The sequence below is a fragment of the Pristiophorus japonicus genome, chromosome 2 (genome assembly GCF_044704955.1).
Source record: "Pristiophorus japonicus isolate sPriJap1 chromosome 2, sPriJap1.hap1, whole genome shotgun sequence".
NCBI classification, from domain to species: Eukaryota; Metazoa; Chordata; class Chondrichthyes; family Pristiophoridae; genus Pristiophorus; species Pristiophorus japonicus.
The window spans coordinates 102,383,718-102,403,082 of record NC_091978.1 but is presented as its reverse complement, the minus strand read 5'-3'; the positions used below and the strand labels follow the sequence as shown (position 1 = coordinate 102,403,082).

General features: G+C 42.1%; 1 protein-coding gene across 8 annotated transcripts in view; it reads left to right on the top strand.

Moving 5' to 3' along the window:
* Positions 1 to 19,365, top strand: part of atosb (atos homolog b) — a 188,401-nt gene that overhangs the window by 140,127 nt on the left and 28,909 nt on the right. For all 8 annotated transcript variants that reach the window (XM_070868444.1, XM_070868443.1, XM_070868441.1 and 5 more), the window contains 2 exons: positions 2,198 to 3,236; positions 16,576 to 16,634. In XM_070868444.1, the coding sequence (XP_070724545.1) occupies positions 2,334 to 3,236; positions 16,576 to 16,634 (962 nt within the window). In that variant the 5' untranslated portion in view covers positions 2,198 to 2,333. The remainder of the gene's footprint in view (positions 1 to 2,197; positions 3,237 to 16,575; positions 16,635 to 19,365) is intronic.

Genomic DNA, 19,365 nt, shown 5'->3' with positions numbered 1-19,365 from the left:
TGGTCGAAGACCGCCCAAGGTGGAGAAAGTGCATCTGGGAGGGCGTTGAGTTCTTCGAGTCTCAACGCAAAGAGTGTGAAGATGTCAAACGCAGACAGCGGAAGGAGCGCGCGGCAAAACAGCCCCACCCACCCCTTTCCTCGACGAATGTCTGTCCCACCTGTGACACGGACTGTGGCTCTCGTATTGGACTGTTTAGCACCAGAGAACTCACTTTGGGAGTGGAAGCAAGTCTTCCTTGATTCCGAGGGACTGCCTATGATGGTGATGACTAGCTGATCTACATTGGCTCCCAGTTGAGCAACGCTTCGATTTCAAAATTCTCATCCTTGTTTTGAAATCCCTCCGTGGCCTCGCCCCCTCCCTATCTCTGTAATCTCCTCCAGCCCTACAACCCCCCTCCGCCGTGATGTCTGCGCTCCTCTAATTCTGCCCTCTTGAGCATCCCTGATTATAATCGCTCAACCATTGTTGGCTGTGCCTTCTGTTGCCTAGGCTCTGAACTCTGGAATTCCCTGCCTAAACCTCTACCTCCCTTTCCTCCTTCAAGATGCTCCTTAAAACCTACCTCTTTGACCAAGCTTTTGGTCACCTGCCCAAATTTCTCCTTATGCAGTTCGGTGTCAAATTTTTTTATCTCATTGTACTCCTGTGAAGCACCTTAAGATGGTTCACTATGTTAAAGGTGCTATATAAATACAAGTTGTTGGTACACTGTCCCAAGTGTCATTGAAAGGCGCTGTACAAATTACACATAGGGTGTAATATCTGATGAATGCTAATAAATAAAATGGGCAAGTCCGAGGGTCTGTCTGCCGCCTTTGATATATAATGACATGTAGTGCAGCGTCGAAGATTGGAACCGGCCAGGTGATGAAGGGTTGCTTCGGTAGGCTGAGCCAAGCCAGCCTTTCAGTAGTATTTCAAGCACCGTTGTTAATTGAGTAGCCAGTGTGTTCCATTAATGAGAACTGGAGGTGTAGGCCTCCCATTCAGAACTGGAATTCTTCCCACTCTGCTCCAGCTCATCCTACAAGCCAATGCCTCAAGTGATGAGGTGGTTCCACATTGTTATCCTTGTACTTGGGGTCTTTACATTTTATCTGTTACTAACCAGTGTCTAATCTCTCTGGGCATGTCTTATGTAGGATGCGTCTTACAACCCGACAAGAACTCTTCATTCCTCCAACTCTGGCTTCTTGTCCATCCCCCACCTCATTCACCCTACTATTAGCAGCTATGCCTTCAGCCATCTAGGCCCTAAGCTCTGGAATTTCCTCCCTAACCCTCTCCACCTCTTCTTTTAAGATCCTCCTTAAAACCTATGTCTTTGACCAAACTTTTAGTCATCTATTAATGTTGCCTTTTTGTCTGATTACGCTCCAATGAAGCGCCTTGGGACATTTTACTACGTTAAAGGTGCTATATAAATACAAGTTGTTTGTGTGTGTGTTTGTGTATATACTAGGAATAAAAGTGGACCCAGCACCAACGTTCCCAGTGAGCTGCGTCGCCAGTTGTCTGAAGGTCCCGCGGAAGCTGCTCACCGGTTTTTATATGGAAGAATCCACACATGCGCAGCCCATTCAAATTTTTGCACTTGATCTCATTGAATGGTGGTGCAGACGCGAAGGGCCGAATGGCCTACCCTTGTACCTATTTCTTATGTTTCTATGTTAAAGGAAACCACACACTAAATAAAAAAATTAGAGGGAACATTGCCCAGCACTGGTCCTGTTATTGTTGTGTCCTTACACGGGGAGAGTGTGCATTCATGTCAGGCAAATGGAATCTCTGTATAATCATCAAAAGCTTGGTTCTTCTGAGAGTCTTGAGCACAATGATGGGTGTTGTGGGTATCAAAAAATGGAGGGACAGCTTAAAAAGTAGTAACATAAAAAGTAGAGAAAAGAACATAAGTCTATTTTTTTTTTAATTAAGAATTTGATGAACTATTTAATGAGCAAATAGGGGCTAGGAGCCTTTTAGTTTGGTAGGGCATCATATTTGATGACTATTATACTGGAGGACCTAATTAAGATAAACAATTTAAAAAGAGGCTTTTGCTACAAAATAATGCATTTAAAAACTGGAGCTTTATATTTTTATGTGTACATTAATATTTTCATGTAGTGGGTTAATTATGAATATATACCTCCTGTTTAAGAGCTATAATGCAATTTTCTTTCTTTTTTAGATGCTGTGCCACAGGAGTGTCCAGAAAAGCATCTTCGATTCAACTTCATGAAGGAGACTTCTCATCTTTGCAAAACACAGATACATTTTTCTGCCCTTGGATTTCTACATTTCTGTGGTGTAAAACACAACAGTCCATGAGGCACATGCATCTGGAGACCTCTCAGAAAGAGCAGTCTAAGGACGTACCTCGGCAGGCTACAGGCCATGCAGATGGCAGCTTCCAAGGTACACCAATGAACGATTATCGCTTGGACTCTAGTGATGTCATCTCTGAAAGAGGAGTTTTGGCAGGATATAGTGAAAGCGAGGTTAGATTTCAAAAAGTGTACCAACTTTCAATATTTTCTCACCTATCTAACTCTTCAAATAGTTTTGATCAGAGAAATTGCAAACAGGGTGTTAAAAGAAGTCCAACTGAACATCATCCAGACCTTGAACTCAATCAGAAAAGGATCCATGTGCACTGTAAAAATTCTGCTACATTGACTGAAAGTCTAAATGCATCTTATTGTGGAACTGATAATGGCAATCTTTCTGAAAAGGCTGTAGAAAAGACTGGTGATTATACAGATCAACGGGATATTAGTTTCCATGATGGAGAATCAGTTATGCATGGTTCTGCACAACACTTTTCTCACAGTGGTTTGCATGTTATTGAACATAAAGGCTCCCAGGACAGTATCTTGATAGAAGATGGTGAGACAGGGTCACCTAGAAGTAAATTGGCACCAACAACACCAGCCTCTGAAAAAGAGATTCAATCTATTACCAGCGCTGGATTGCTGTCCTCTGAGAAAACACCCTCCTCCTGTGGACAATCAAGTACAATCTCTGCCAGATGTACAGTAAAACGAAAGCTGCTATCGCCAACAAATGCATCAGGGAAAGAGATGTGTTCAGGGGATGAGAGCCCTTCAATTGCAAAGAAATGTAGGATTCAATTAACTAATTCCATCCCAGTTTCTTGCAGAAGTACTGATGCCAAAGCAGCACCTTTTTGGAATCACCTACTTCCATCTTCAAGAGATGCATCCAAGGTGTGTAATAAGTGCAATATATTATTCTTTGGCTGTTATGTTTTCTAACTGAGTTTTGTTTCTCAAATCCATTTGTTAATGCAGTTCAAAAGCTGAGGGGACTACTCTCTGTACAAAGCTGTCTTCCTTTGCTTTTTTTTTCCAAGGTCTCAAACCTGGTTAGAAATATCTTCATTTTGGCAGTGTGTTTTTTACCTTTTTGAAAACCTGACATTTCAGGTCTCAACTTTCTCTGGTAAATGGGTGTCTCTGGATCAGCTCCCAAGTTAAACCAAAATGCCAACTTTTCAATTGTTGCATGGGCTTGGGCTACATCAGCAAATTATGTCACAGAAGCAGAGCTGTGTGCAAGTGTAGAGCTGACATTCATGTAGCATTACGAAAGTTAGATTGTGCTGCAGCTGTAAACTTGGGTTGTCATGACTGCAGACATCCGACAGACTGGAATGAACTCTCGAGTTATTTTGATTAACATGACCCAAATCCAGAAAGTAATACTTTAACAATTATATGGCTGCAGCAAGGTCAAATGGGAATAGTTATCAGAGAATGGTTACAGCAAGGAAGAAGGCCGTTTGGCCCGTTGAGTCCATGCCGGCTCTCTGCAAGAGCATCTCAGCTGGTCCCACTCCCCCGACTTTTCCAGCAATTTTTTTTTCTTTCAGGTACTTATCCAATTCCCTTTTGAAAGCAGTGATTGAATCTGTCTCCACCACCCTTTCAGGCAGTGCATGCCAGATCCTAACCACTCGCTGTATAAAAACAGTTTTTTTTATGTCACGGTTGGTTCTTTTGCCAATCACCTTAAATCTGTGTCCTCTGGTTCTCGACCCTTCTGCCAACTGGAACAGTTTCTCTCTCTCTACTCTGTCTAGACCCCTCTTGATTTTGAACACCACTATCAAATCTCCTCTCAATCTTCTCTGCTCTCTCTGCTCTGAGGTGAACAAACCCAGCTTCTCCAGTCTATCCACGTAACTGAAGTCGCTCATCCTTGGAATCTTTTCTGCATCCTCTCGAAGGCCTTCATATCCTTCCTAAAATGTGGTGCCCAGAATTGGACACAATACTCCAGTTGAGACCGAACTCGTGTTTTATACAGGTTCATCATAATTTCTACGCTTTTGTAATCTATATCTCTGTTCACGAAGCCCAGGATCCCATAAGCCTTTTTAACCGCTTTGTCAGCTTGCCCTGCCACCTTCAACGATTTGTGCACATATACCCGTAGGTCTCTCTGTTCATGCATCCCCTTTACAATTGTACCCGTTAGTTTATATTTCCTCTCCTCATTCTTTGTACCAAAATGTATCACTTCACACTTTTCTGTATTAAATTTCATCTGCCACATGTCCGCCCATTCTACCAGCCTGTCTATGTCCTCTTGAATTCTAGCACTATCCTCCTCACTGTTCACTATACTTCCAAGTTTTGTGTCATCTGCAAATTTTGAAATTGTTCCCTGTACACCCACATCCATGTCATTATTTTATATCCAGTAAGGCAGTGGTCCTAGAACCGACCCCTGGGGAACACCACTGTATACCTTCCTCCAGACCGAAAAACAACCGTTGACCACTACTCTCTGTTTCCTGTCACTTAGCCAATTTCATAACCATGCTGCCACTGTCCCTTTTGTTCCATGGGTTTTAACTTTGCTGGCAAACCTATTACAGGTTGAGCTTCCGGAATCCAGAATGTTCTGGAATCCGGACCGGACAACCCTGCCGACCTCGGGGCCTCACTGCTGCCCGACCTGGGGCCTCACCTCGCCGTCGCTTGCCTCGCTGCCCTTCCCTCGGGGCCTCCTCGCTAGCCCGCTCGAACACCTCCTTGGCAGACCCCCACCCAAACACCACGGCGGCAGGGCCCCACCCGACCAACTTCTCGGCAGCTGGGCCCCGCCCGAACACCACGGCGGCAGGGCCCCACCCGACCAACTTCTCGGCAGCTGGGCCCCGCCAGACAACGACCTGGACGGGGCCGGCAACCTAAACAGCTCCTCGGAGAGCAACCCCACCTCCCCCCACCCCCACCTTTCTAACATTCCGAAATCCGGAAATACCCGAACCTGGGCTCTGGTATTTCTGGATTTCGGACGTCAGAACACGTTCCGAAATCCGGAAAAACCCGTAAACCGGCTCGGCCTCGGTCCCTAGGTTGCCAGATTAGGGATGCTCAACTGTATGTGGTGCTTTGTTGAACGCCTTTTGGAAATCTATGTACACTACGTCAACCGCATTGCCCTCATCAGCCCTCTGTTACCTCATCAAAAAACTCGATCAAGTTGGGTAAACATGATTTGCCTTTACCAAATCCATGCTGGCTTTCCTTAATTACAGTCCAACTGACTGTTCATTTTGTCCTTGATTATTGTTTCGAAAAGTACTCATTTAATACCTCAGTCATACCCTCTTGTCTCCATGCGTAAGTCTCCTGTTTGATCCCAAATCGGCCCCGTCCCTCCTCTTGCTACCTGTTTATTATTTGCTTCTACCTTGTTGAAGAAATATAAACTTGTATAGAATCCAGACCTCATTTGTTTAACAAGATTAAGTTTCAGTCCAGAGTAACTGGAAGCCATAGTAAAAGTATTTGATTTGAATTCGGTGTGTGTTCTGCAAAGATAGCCTGATAAATGGACTTGTATCTACTTCCTCTGTATAGGAGCCCAAAACTACACACCATTCTCCAACTGTAATCTTACTGTTTTATATAGATGCACCATAACATCTTGACATTTATATTCTACACTTCTTGCCATAACATCCAGTATTCATTCATTAGCTTTTTTTATGGCCTTCTTCTTTTGAAGTACTGCTTTTAAAGTTTTATGAGCTTGAATCCTCAAATCTCCCTGCTCTTTCACCTCACTCACAGCACATTATTCCTCCTAGTCATCTTTGACCTTTACCTCAGTGATCAACAAATAGAAGCACATGGTATTAAAGGGATGGTGGTAACTTAGGTTTGTAATTGACTAAGGGATAGAAGACAGAGTAGTGGTGAAAGGATGTTTATCTGACTGAGTGGAGAAAAATATGAAGTGGTGGCCCCAGAGGTTGGTATTGGGACCATTGCTTTTCTTGTTATACTGGACTTTGGTGTAGGGAGTACAATTTTCGAAGTTTGTAGAGGATACAAAACTTGGCAACATAGTAAATAATGAGCAGGATAGTAGCAGAGTTCAGGAGGATGTAGACAGACTGGTGAAACGGGCACACACGTGGCAGATGCAATTAAATGCGGTTAAGTGTGAAATAATGCACTTTTGGAGAAACAACATGGAGAAGCAATATAATCTAAATGGTACTATTTTGAGGGGTGCAAGAGCAAAGAGACCTGGGGTTATAGATTCACAAATCCTTGAAGGCGGCAGGGAACATTAATAAGGCAGTTAAGAAAGCATATGTGATGCTTGACTTTTTTTAAAATAGGGGCATTGAATACAAAAACAAGTCAGTCATGCTAAACGCTTACACATCTCTGATTTGGCCTCAGCTGGAGTATTGAGTTCAATGCTAGATACCACACTTCAGGAAATATGTCAAGGCCATGGAGAAGGTACAGAGGAGGTTTACCAGATGATACTAGTATGAGGGACTTCAGTTATATGGAGAGATTGGAGAAGCTGGGATTGTTCTCTTTTAGAGCAGAGGTTAAGGGGAGACCTAATAGAGGTATTCAAAATTACGAGGGGTTTTGATAGAGCAAGTGGGGAGAAACTCTTTCCTCTGGCAAGTGGGTCAGTAACCAGAGGTCACAGATTTAAAATAATTGGCCAAAGAACTAGAGGATAAAAGATCATTTTTTTCACAAAGTTGTTAAGACATAGAAACATAGAAAATAGGAGCAGTCGTAGGCCATTCGGCCCTTCGCCATTCAATATGATCATGGCTGATCCTCTATCTCAACATCATATTCCTGCTTTTTCCCCATACCCCTTGATGTCTTTTGTATCTAGAAATCTATCTACCTCCCTCTTAAATATATTCAGTGACTTGGCCTCCACAGCCTTCTGTGGTAGAGAATTCCACAGGTTCACCACCCTCTGAGTTAAAGATTTTCTCCTCATCTCGGTCCTAAATTTCCTACCCCGTATCCTGAGACTGTGATGCCTTCTCCTCGACTTCCCAGCCAGGGGAAACATCCTTCTCGCATCCAGTCTATCCAACCCAGTCAGAATTTTAATGAGATCCCCTCTCATTCTTCTAAACTCTAGTGAATACAGGCCTAGTCTTGCCATCCCAGGAATCAGTCTGGTGAACCTTCGCTGCACTCCCTTGATGGAAAGTATATCCTTTATTAGGTAAGGAGACCAAAACCGCACACAATACTCCAGGTGCGGTCTCACCAAGGCCCTGTTTACTGTAGTAAGACATCCTTGCTCCTGTACTCAAATCCTCTTGCAATGAAGGGCAACATACCATTTGCCTCCCTAACTGCTTGCTGCATCTGCATGTTTGCTTTCAATGACTGGTGTACAAGGACACCCAGGTCCCTCTGTACATCAATATTTCCCAAGCCATCACCATTTAAATAATACTTTGTCCTTTGGCAGGAAAAAGATAAGTAGATAACTTCACATTTATCCACGTTATACTGCATCTGCCATGTGTTTGCCCACTCACTCAACCTATCTAAATCGCCTTGCAGCATCTTTGCATCCTCCTCGCAACTCACAATTCCACCTAGTTTTGTGTCGTCAGCAAACTTGGATATATTACATTTGGTTCCCTCATCCAAATCATTTATATATATATTGTGAATAGCTGGGGCCCAAGCACTGATTCCTGTGGTACCTCACTAGTCACTGCACGCCACCCCGAAAAAGACCTGTTTCTTCCTACTCTCTGTTTCCTGTCAGTTAACCAATTTTCAATCCATGCCAATACATTACCCCCAATCCTATGTGCTTTAATTTTGCACACTAACCTCTGCTGTGGGACTTTATCAAAGGCCTTCTGAAAATCCAAATACACTACATCCACTGGTTCTCCCTTATCTATTCTATCGGTTACATCCTCAAAAAAACTCCAGTAGGTTTGTCAAACATGATTTTCCTTTCATAAATCCATGTTGACTTTGTTTAATCCTGTTGATATTATCTAAGTGTGCTGTTATCACATCCTTTATAATAGACTCTAGCATTTTCCCTACTACTGATAGGCTAACTCATCTGTAGTTCCCTGTTTTCTCTCTCCCTCCTTTTTTTAAATAGTGGGGTTACATTTGCCACCCTCCAATCTGTAGGAACTGTTCCATAATCTATAGAATTTTGGAAGATGACAACCAATGCATCCACTATTTCCATGGTTGCCTCTTTTAGTACTCTGGGTTGCAGATCATCAGGCCCTGGGGATTTATCGGCCTTCAGTCCCATTCGTTTCTCCAGCACTATTTTCTTCTTAATAATCATTTCCTTTAATTCCTCTTGCTCACTAGACCCTTGGTTCCCTAGAATTTCTGTGACGTTATTTGTGTCCTCTTCAGTGTTCTGCCATTTCCTTGTTCCCCATTACAAATTCTCCCGTTTCTGTCTGTAAAGGACCTATATTTGTCTTCGCTAATCTTTTTCTTTTTACGTACTTGTAGAAACTTTTGCCGTCGTTTTATGTTCCTTGCAAGTTTACTCTTGTCCTCTCTTTTTCCCCTCTTAATCAATCTCTTGGTCCTTTTTTGCTGAATTCTAAATTGCTCCCAATCCTCAGGTTTGGTACTTTTTCTGGCAACTTTGTATAATTTCTCTTTGGATCTAATACCATCCTTAATTTCTTTTGTTAGCCATGGTTGGGCCACTTTTCCTTTTGTGCTTTTACGCCAGAAAGGAATGTATAACTGTTGCAATTCATGCATTCGTTCCTTAAATGTTAGCCGTTGCCTTTTAATGAATCTTCCCAATCTATCATAGTCAATTCATTCCTCATACCTTCATAGTTTCTTTTGTTTATATTTAGGACCCGAGTTTCGGACTGGACTACTTTACTTTTCATCTTGATAAAGAATTCAATCATGTTATGGTCACTCTTCCCTAAAGGACGCCGCACAACAAGACTGTTAATTAACCCCTTCTCATTACACAATACCTAATCTACAATAGCCTGTTCCATAGAAACATAGAAACATAGAAAATAGGTGCAGGAGTAGGCCATTCGGCCCTTCGAGCCTGCACCACCATTCAATGAGATCATGGCTGATCATTCCCTCAGTACCCCTTTCCTGCTTTCTCTCCATACTCCTTGATCCCCTTAGCCGTAAGGGCCATATCTAACTCCCTCTTGAATATATCCAATGAACTGGCATCAACAACTCTCTGCGGCAGAGAATCCCATAGGTTAACAACTCTCTGAGTGAAGAAGTTTCTCCTCATCTCAGTCCTAAATGGCCTACCCCTTATCCTACGACTATGTCCCCTGGTTCTGGACTTCCCCAATATCAGGAACATTCTTTCCACATCTAACCTGTCCAGTCCCGTCAGAATCTTATATGTTTCTATGAGATCCTCTCTCATCCTTCTAAACTCTGTGAATAAAGGCCCAGTTGATCCAGTTTCTCCTCATATGACAGTCCGGCCATCCCTGGAATCAGTCTGGTGAACCACTCCCTCAATAGCAAGAACGTCCTTCCTCAGATTAGGAAACCAAAACTAAACACAATATTCCAGGTGAGGCTTCACCAAGGTCCTGTACAACTGCAGTAAGACCTCCTTGCTCCTATACTCAAATCCCCTAGCTATGAAGGCCAACATACCATTTGCCTTCTTCACCGCCTGCTGTACCTGCATGACAACTTTCAGTGACTGATGAACCATGACACTCAGGTCTCGTTGCACCTCCCCTTTTCCTAATCTGCCGCCATTCAGATAATATTCTGCCTCATGTTTTTGCCCCCAAAATGGATAACCTCACATTTATCCACATTGTACTGCATCTGCCATGCATTTGCCCACTCACCTAACCTGTCCAAGTCACCCTGCAGCCTCTTAGCGTCCTCCTCACAGCTCACACCACCACCCAGTTTAGTGTCATCCGCAAACTTGGAGATTTTACACTTAATTCCTTCATTTAAATCGTTAATGTATATTGTAAAGAGCTGGGGTCCCAGCACTGAGCCTTGCGGCACTCCACTCGTCACTGCCTGCCATTCTGAAAAGGACCCGTTTATCCCGACTCTCTGCTTCCTGTCTGCCAACCAGTTCTCTATCCACGTCAGTACATTACCCCCAATGCCATGCGCTTTGATTTTGTACACCAATCTCTTGTCAAAAGCCTTTTGAAAGTCCAAATACACCACATCCACTGGTTCTCCCTTGTCCACTCTGCTAGTTACATCCTCAAAAAATTCCAGAAGATTCGTCAAGCATGATTTCCCTTTCATAAATCCATGCTGACTTGGTCCGATCCTGTCACTGCTTTCCAAATGCATTGCTATTTCATCCCTAATGATTGATTCCAACATTTTCCCCACTACTGATGACAGGCTAACCGGTCTATAATTACCAGTTTTCTCTCTCCCTCCTTTTAAAAGTGGTGTTACATCAGCTACCCTCCAGTCCATAGGAACTGATCCAGAATCGATAGACTGTTGGAAAATGATCACCAATGCATCCACTATTTCTAGGGCCACTTCCTTAAGTATTCTGGGATGCAGACTATCAGGCCCCGGGGATTATTGACCTTCAATCCCATCAATTTCCCATCCATAGTAGGCTCCTCAACATACTGGTCTAAAAAACCATCTCGTACACACTCCAGGAATTCATCTGCCACAGTATTATTATTAATTTGGTTTGGCCAGTCTATATGTAGATTAAAGTCACCTACGATTACTGTAGTACCATTGTAACATGCATCTCTAATTTCCTGTTTGATGCCGTCCCTTACACTACCACTACTGTTTGGAGGTCTACAGACAACTCCCACCAATGTTTTCTGCCCCTTGGTGCTCCTTAGCTCCACCCAGACTGATTCTACATTTTGGTTTTCTGAGCCAATATCCTTTCTCACTATTGCTCTGATTTCATCCTTTACTAACAACGCCACACCACCCCCTCTTCCTTTTGCCCTGTTCTTGGATATTCAGTTCCCAACCCTGGTCACCCTGCAACCGTGTCTCCGTAATTGCAACTATATCGTATCCGTTTACATCTATTTGTGCTGTTAATTCGTCTACCTTATTACAGATGCTTCGTGCATTCAGAAACAATGCTTTTAAATTTGTCTTTTTAACATTATTAGACATCTTAACATTATTTTGTATTATAGCCCTATTTGTCATATCGCTATTTTTTCTCACTTGGACCCTATTTGTTAGTGCACTCTTTTGTTTGTATGCTCTGTCCCTTCCTGACATAATCTGGTTATCCTTACCACAATCACTTTCCTGCATTGCCTCCTTTTCTTTTCTCTTTGGCATTCTAGATTTATCTCCACTGCAACCATCCTCCCCCTTCCCCTTATTTAGTTTAAAGCTCTGTCTACTTCCCCAGTTATTTGGTTCGCTAGAACTCTGGTCCCAGCATAGTTCAGGTGTAGTCCGTCCCTCTTCCCCGAGTATTGGTGCCAGTGCCCCACGAATCGAAACCCATTTCTCCCACACCAACCTCTGAGCCACACATTCATCTCCCTGATTCTATTGACCCTATGCCAATTTGCTCGTGGCTCAGGTAATAATGCAGAATTATTACCTTTGTGGTTCTGCTTTTCAATTTAGTCCCTAGCTGTTCAAACTCTCTCAGCTGAACCTCTTTCTTAGTCCTACCTATGTCATTGGTACCTACGTGTACCACGACAACTGGATTCTCTCCCTCCCACTCCAAGTTCTTCTCTATCCCGGAGGAGATGTCCTTTACCCTGGCACCGGGTAGGCAACACAGCCTTTGGGATTCACGCTCTCTGCTGCAAAGAATACTATCTATCCCCCTAACTATACTGTCCCCTACTACAACCACCTGCCTCTTTACTCCCCCATTTGAATGGCTTTCTGCACCATGGTGCCTTGGTCAGTCTGCTCATCCACCCAGCAGTCTGCACACTTGTCCACAAGGGTTGCAAGAACCTCAAATCTATTGGACAAGTGCAGGGACTGAGGCTCCTGCAATACTACCTCCTAGATCCCCTTACCTGCTTCACTTGCAGTCACACCCTCCTGTCCCTGACCACGACAGGGTAGTGTAACCAGATTCCATAGGCACTTGCAAAAGGCAATTGGAGAGGACTTATTTGTAGAGTTCTGGGGGAAAAAGCTGAGGTGTGGGACTAAATTGGACAGCTCTTTCAAAGAGCCGACATGATGTCACAAGTAGCCCCCTTCTGTGCTGTAAGATTCTATGATTGATCGTGGCATCCTCCTCTGTGGCCCACCTCTGGGGAAAATACACTTGCATGGTTCTTTTACAATCTTTGCTAATGCAGCTGGCACATCTCATAAGAACATAAGAACATAAGAATTAGAAACAGGAGTATGCCATCTAGCCCCTCGAGCCTGCTCCGCCACTCAAGAAGATCATGGCTGATCTGGCCGTGGACTCAGCTCCACTTACCCGCCCATCTCCAGCAATTGCATCACCTCCCGACGTGATCACCTCTGGTATACCCCAAATTTCAGTCCTTGGCTGCTTCCTTTTCCTCACTTACATGTTGTCCCTCAGTTACATGTTGACCCTCGGCAATATTAGTCATAGGCATGAGGTGAATTTCCATATGACCAGCAACACCAGCTCTGCTAAATCACTTTCCTTTAACTCAACAAGTATCTCTGTTGTCATACTGCCTGTCCAACATTAAGTTGTTGATGAGCCAGAATTTCTTCCAATTGAATTGGGAAGATCAAAGACATTGTACTCACCCTCAAGTTTCTCTCTGACTGCTAATTCCAGTTACAACAGACAGTCTTCAACTGTGTCTTGCTCAACAGGAAGCGGAGGCTCAAGTCCCATATTCTGGCCACCATCAAACCTGTTTAATTCCACCTCTGTAACATCACCCATCTCTACCCCTACCTCAGTACCACTGCAGCTGAAACCCTAATCAACTTTTTTTTTGTGACTTCCAGCTTTGTTTTGTCGAACACCATCCTCATTGACCTCCGAAGTTCCACTCTCAATGAACTCCAAAATTGCATCATCCACATCCTGGCTCATAAGTATCATAGAATGGTTACAGCATAGAAGGAGGCCATACGGGCCTTCGAGCCTGTGCTGGCTCACTGCAAGAGCACTTCCGCTAGTCCCACTCCCCTGCCCTTTTTCCGTAGCCCTGCACATTTTTTTCCCCCCTTCAGGCACTTATCCAATTCCCTTTTGAAAGCCACAATTGAATCTGCCTCCACCATCCTTTCAGGCACTGCATTCCAGATCCTAACCACTCGCTGCGTAAAATGTTTTTCCTCCTGTCGCATTTGTTTTTTCTGCCAATTACCTTCAATCTGTGTCCTCTGGTTCTCGACCCTTCTGCCAATGGAAACAGTTTTTCTCAACTCTGTCTAGACCCCTTATGATTTTGAACCCGCCCTGCCATACTTCTTGGATCTTTTCACCTGCCCCATCACAAGCCTTGTTTCTCAACTCTGGGTACCTTTCCATTTTTCAGCCCCCAGCTTCCATAGGTGGTAGACTTTAGCTGTCATGGGAGCACCCTCGCTAACCACACTGCTCATTTCCTCTTTACCTGTCTTACAATATCTTCTTAAAACCTTCCTATTTGACCATGCCTTTGGTCATTTTTTCTAACTCCCCGACTTATGTTCTGTGTCTAGCTGTGAAGCACCTTGGAATGTTTTTCTACATTGAAGTGCTGTATCAATGCAAGGTTGTTGTCATCCTTTATCAGTTGTGGGAAAGCCTCGTATTCACAAGTGATCAAATTGTCACAAGCTCTCGAATTTCTTGCTTCCTACTTCTTTCTATGTTTATTTCATCTGTGAGTAAAATCTGGTAAATCCTCAAATAATCAAGTGATGAGATGAGTATTCATCACAAATGGCTTAATCTCTGTACTTTATCCATAATCCTTTTATTTATATATAAAAAAGGAGAATCTAAACTTTCAGCATTTAAAATTGATTTAACGAAGAGTTTTCAGTACATTAATGCACTTGTTCTTCGGTAGTTTATGTCATGAAGTACAGTAGTTATCAAAAAATTAATTGAGTCAAAATATGATGTACAGTGCAATTTAAAAACTACCCTGATATCTCAAACTTGCCAATTTTATCCAATTTCCAGAAATTAGTATTACATCAGAAAATTATAAAACATGAAACCCAAGTGAATAAGTTTTCTTTGTAAACTGTTTCTCAGTAAATTGTTTTACCATTTAATTATGGATTGATACAATTCTTGTACAAAACTTTCAAATATTGATGTCAGGCTGCATTTGCGTTGAAATTGAAGTGGCATCACACTTAACATAAATCCCAGTCCTGTTCATCTTTGTGATTAAGTTATTTCATGGCATCACCCATCCCTATCTCTAACCGCCTTAATCCATACAAGCTCCCCCCTCTGTCTCTCTCTTACTCTGGCCTCGTATGCATCCATCCCCACTCCACCATTGGTGACTATGCTTTCAGCTGCCTCGGCCCCACGCTTTGGAATTACCTCTCTAATTCCCTCTGTTTCTCCACCCCTCCACTCCTTAAAATCCACCTCTCAGACCAAGCTTTTGATCCCTATGCCTGATATCTCCTACTTTGACATCCATTTTTGAATATACCTCCATGACTTGCCTTGGGATGTCTACTATGTTAAAGGTGTTACATAATTGTAAGATGTTGTTGTATTAAATATGGTGTTTTTAGGAGAATTATTTTGTATAAATGAATTTCCTTTTGCCCTTTCCTCTCCTGAAAGCCTTGCTGTGGAGTATAATTATACGTTGCCGATCATCCTCTGATACCTTGGCCAAGTGACATTCTTCATGTATGAACCAAGACAGTGAGTGTCAGCAGGCTGTTTAAATCTGGAAGGCATCATAGCCAAGTATACTGACCCAAAATCCACTCATTTCTATGAGGGATCATTTGGATAATGATCAGGAGTGAGAACCATGGTTGCTTACTTTCAGCAGATCTTCATATTTATGCACTTTAAGTTTTTTTTTAAATACCAAAAGCAAATCAAAGTTTGCTTGCTTTGTTACAGATAGACTCCTGATTGTGCCTAGGTTTTGAAAACACATTTCAAAACACATAATATGACCCGCGGTACATTATGAATGGTCACGGTTTATTCATGTATACAGCTGAAAGAACTGGCTGACTGATACTTGAACCAGAATGCATCCTGAAGCAAATCTGATGTGTTTAGCCCATGATGTGTGACCACCCACTAATGTATGACCAGAGTATGATTTTTTTTTTATTGTTGGACATCCAGCGCATTCATGAAGCAATCATTTAGTATTTCCATGGTATTCATAGACACATTTCAAGTTTTAAAGGCAGCATATATATTAAATAGAATTCCCTTTTCCAGAATAAAAACCGGTTAGGTGGGGTTCTATCCATATCATTCCTTAAGTAATATCTTTTATTTGTGCAGAATTCTTAATGAAACTTCTATAGCATTATTTCAAGTTTGTTACTGAACAGCTATTAATTTCGTTCTGATAAACAGTTGTGATTTGGATGACAAAATATTCTGTTCAGTGAGTATGAGCAGATAAAATATTTCCTGTGCAAAGACTACTCGGTCACAATTTGACAACATTTGTTGCTTCGCTGACTGATGGAAAAAGGTGTCTTACAGGACTATGGTTTAATGTCTGCATTCCCTTTATCACTCGAGTTCTTGTGATTGCATCAGTTCTGGCAGAAGGTTAAATTTTGATGTTTGACACTTTGCATTTTATTTAAAGCTATTATTTCACTGTGTGTGTGTGTGTGTGTGTGTGTGTGTGTGTGTGTGTCATGAATTTAATGTAACTAACCAAACCATTGAAAGTCAGTCAGTGTTATTTCCTATTAAGCATATTATGTACCATGCTGTTCTTTATTTGTAAAAACTGCCATGTTATAATTTACTGAGAGTCTGATTTGACAAACCTTGTAACTATGGGAAAAGAAAGTACAAGATTGGAAAAGATCAGTCTGAAAATCTAATGATTATTAATAGCCTCTCCCTCAAAGAGCCTGTCAGAGTAAAACATTTCCCACCCCTCTATCCTTCAACATCATTCTTGTATACTTCACTACTAATTGTCCCCTTCTTTCCATGAGAGGATTACTCAGTAACAATTTGATGGTATTTATTGCATCACTGACTGAGGTCAAAAGATATTGAACCTCAAGGTGTCCCATAGGTCTGTGGTTTAATATCTGCTTTGCCTGTTATCACTAGATTTCTTCTGATTGCATCAATACCGGCAGAAGGTTAAAGAATGGATTACGTCTGAAATCGTAAGTAGACTGCATATAATCCTTATGTGGGTATCTGTTAAGAGTGGTTAAACTGGAAACAACTTCATTATCTCTTTACAGAAGCTGTTGTACTTTTATCTTGCATTAAGAACCAGTCTCTCTTATTTTTACTATATTAATTTGTTATTAGAATATATTTATGTCGGCATTGGCTCAAGTGGTAGCACTCTCGCCCCTAAATCAGATGGTTGTTGGTTCAAGTCCCACTCCAGAGACTTGAGCACATATTCTTGGCAGACACTTCAATGCACTACTGAGGAAGTGCTGCACTGTCGGAGGTCCCGTCTGCTCTCGCAAATGGATGTAAAAAATGCCTTGGCACTATTGGAAGAAGAGCAGGGGCGTTCTCCCGTGTCTTGACCAATATTTATCCTTCAAACAACATCTAAAACATTGCTGTTTGTGGGAGTTTGCTGTGCGCAAATTGGCTGCTGCATTTCCTACACTACAACAGTCACTGCACTTCTAAAGTACCTCATTGGTTGTAAAGTGCTTTGGGACATCCTGCGGTCATGAATGACGCTGTACAAGTAAAATTATTTATTTTATATCTAGCATATCAACTGGGTGAAGTCAGTAGCAATGCCTGTTCTTTGAGACTTGAGCAACAACCATATAATCTTTTTCTATTGTGACTGACTCTTTTCTCCCCTGCCTTCTCTTCCACCCCAGCCCCATCAAAAAAAAAATGCTAGTTTGTTTTCTCTTGTAACTCTATTGCCTTCATACTGTTAATACAATTGAGCGAGCACTTGCTTCCACCCCTTCCTCTGGCATAATAGTGTGAAGTTCAAGAATATTGCATCTGGAATATTTATTCTGTCAAAATCCTGGCTTTGAAATATGTCAACTGCAAGAGTTGCTTTCCTCTAACTTGTCACAAATAAAATCCCTTTGGCCTTCCATCACAAAGTGTCGTCACGTGGGACAAGTTCAAAGAGCTTATTCAGTCAAGAATTGCTGAAATCACATTCTGCTTTGTGTTTTATGGACAAGGATAGTATGGGGCATCACTGTTGTCTTTTTCCCATATCTAGTTCCACTAAAAGTAGCTGGACAAAAGGAATTAGAAAGAAACAGTATCTAGTCTAATGCATCAATCAAATTTTTTTTCCAGCATTCCAAGTGATCTTCATGTAATGTTGGCATCAGGTGAATGATTGATTGAAATGAAACAATGAATGAATCTTCCTTGATTTAGTTTCCTGTCACTTAACTGATCATTTTGGTGAATAAGTTGTTATATTATATGGAACACCAGGTCCTGAAGTACCTCATTTATTCCCAGGACTTCAAAACTGTAGAACTGTTCACCAGCTATCTTCACTTTGTCCTATAATCTGTAGCCATTTAAAACCCAAGCTTGCCATTGTCTAATCATCAGTTTTGATCACCACCCCTCCTCCCCTTGGTGTTCCCCACACTTTAGGTTTTGATACTTCAATTGAATTCCTTAATAAATGTTTTCCCTCTGGTTTATCTCCTTTGGTACCCATTCTCACCCTGCTTCTCTCTTAAAGGTGGTAACCTGGGTATTGGGTTAAGGTTTCACAGGCCTCTAATGCTTCACTCAAGTGGGCATTCTTCATTTGAGAGGTTGGATCTTATTAGGCATACTATTTTAACTGAGGGACATCATAGTTGAGCCTACTTCTGCCTTCAGCTGATGCTTCTCACACAATCACCTCTGCATCTGATGCATATGCACATATAACACACATTAGCAGATAACATCATGTTTTTGTTTCTTAGGTATACCAAGGTAAGTATCATCTACCCAATAACATGTTGAGGAGGAAATATTTTATTTAATTAAAAATCCAGTTCCTATACCTTGACAGCTGATATTGGTTAATGCAATAAACTGTTTCCCATTACGGTGTATCCATATGCATGTTGATTTTTCTCTATTAGGTCAGTGCTGTGTTACATTGAAATGTCTTCCAAAGCCGATGTTAAACCATGGTTAAAATATCATCATTCATGTGATGCATTTGCTTTTTCTCTTACTTTCCTCTCGCTTTCCAAAACAATGTAGTATGAATTTGTAGGCAATTTTATAAGGTACACCACTTCCAACCCTTCTCAAACTTAAGCAACATCTATTAACTCTAACTCTGTTTCCTGTCCACCAGTCTATTTCTAACCATGCCGATACATGTCCTCTTAATTCCATTTACCAGAATTTTTGTAACAAGCCACCTGTGAGACATCGTCTCCCAACACCTGATGATGCATATGCACTAAACCTATTGCATTCCATGCAAGTCACTTCAGAAACTATATAAAATAGTCTTGATTTTAATACATTTATCCTGGCTGCCCATGATTATCTGAAGCACCTCTAAATGTTCACTCATTTTATCTCAAAAGAATGGATTCTTAAGAATTTGGCCACAGGTAACATAAGAATTAGGAGCAGCATTAGGCCATTCGGCCCTTCGAGCATGCTCCGCCATTCAGTGAGATCATGGCTGATCATCTACCTCAACTCCACTTTTCTGCACTATCCCCATATCCCTTGATTCCCTCAATATCCAAAAATCTATCAATCTCTGTCTTGAATATATTCAAAGACTGAGCCTCCACAGCCCTCTGGGGTAGAGAATGCCAGAGATTCACCACCCTCTGAGAGAAGAAGTTTCTCCTCATCTCGGTCCTAAATGGCCGACCCCTTATTCTGAGACTGTGACCCCCGGTTCTAGACTCC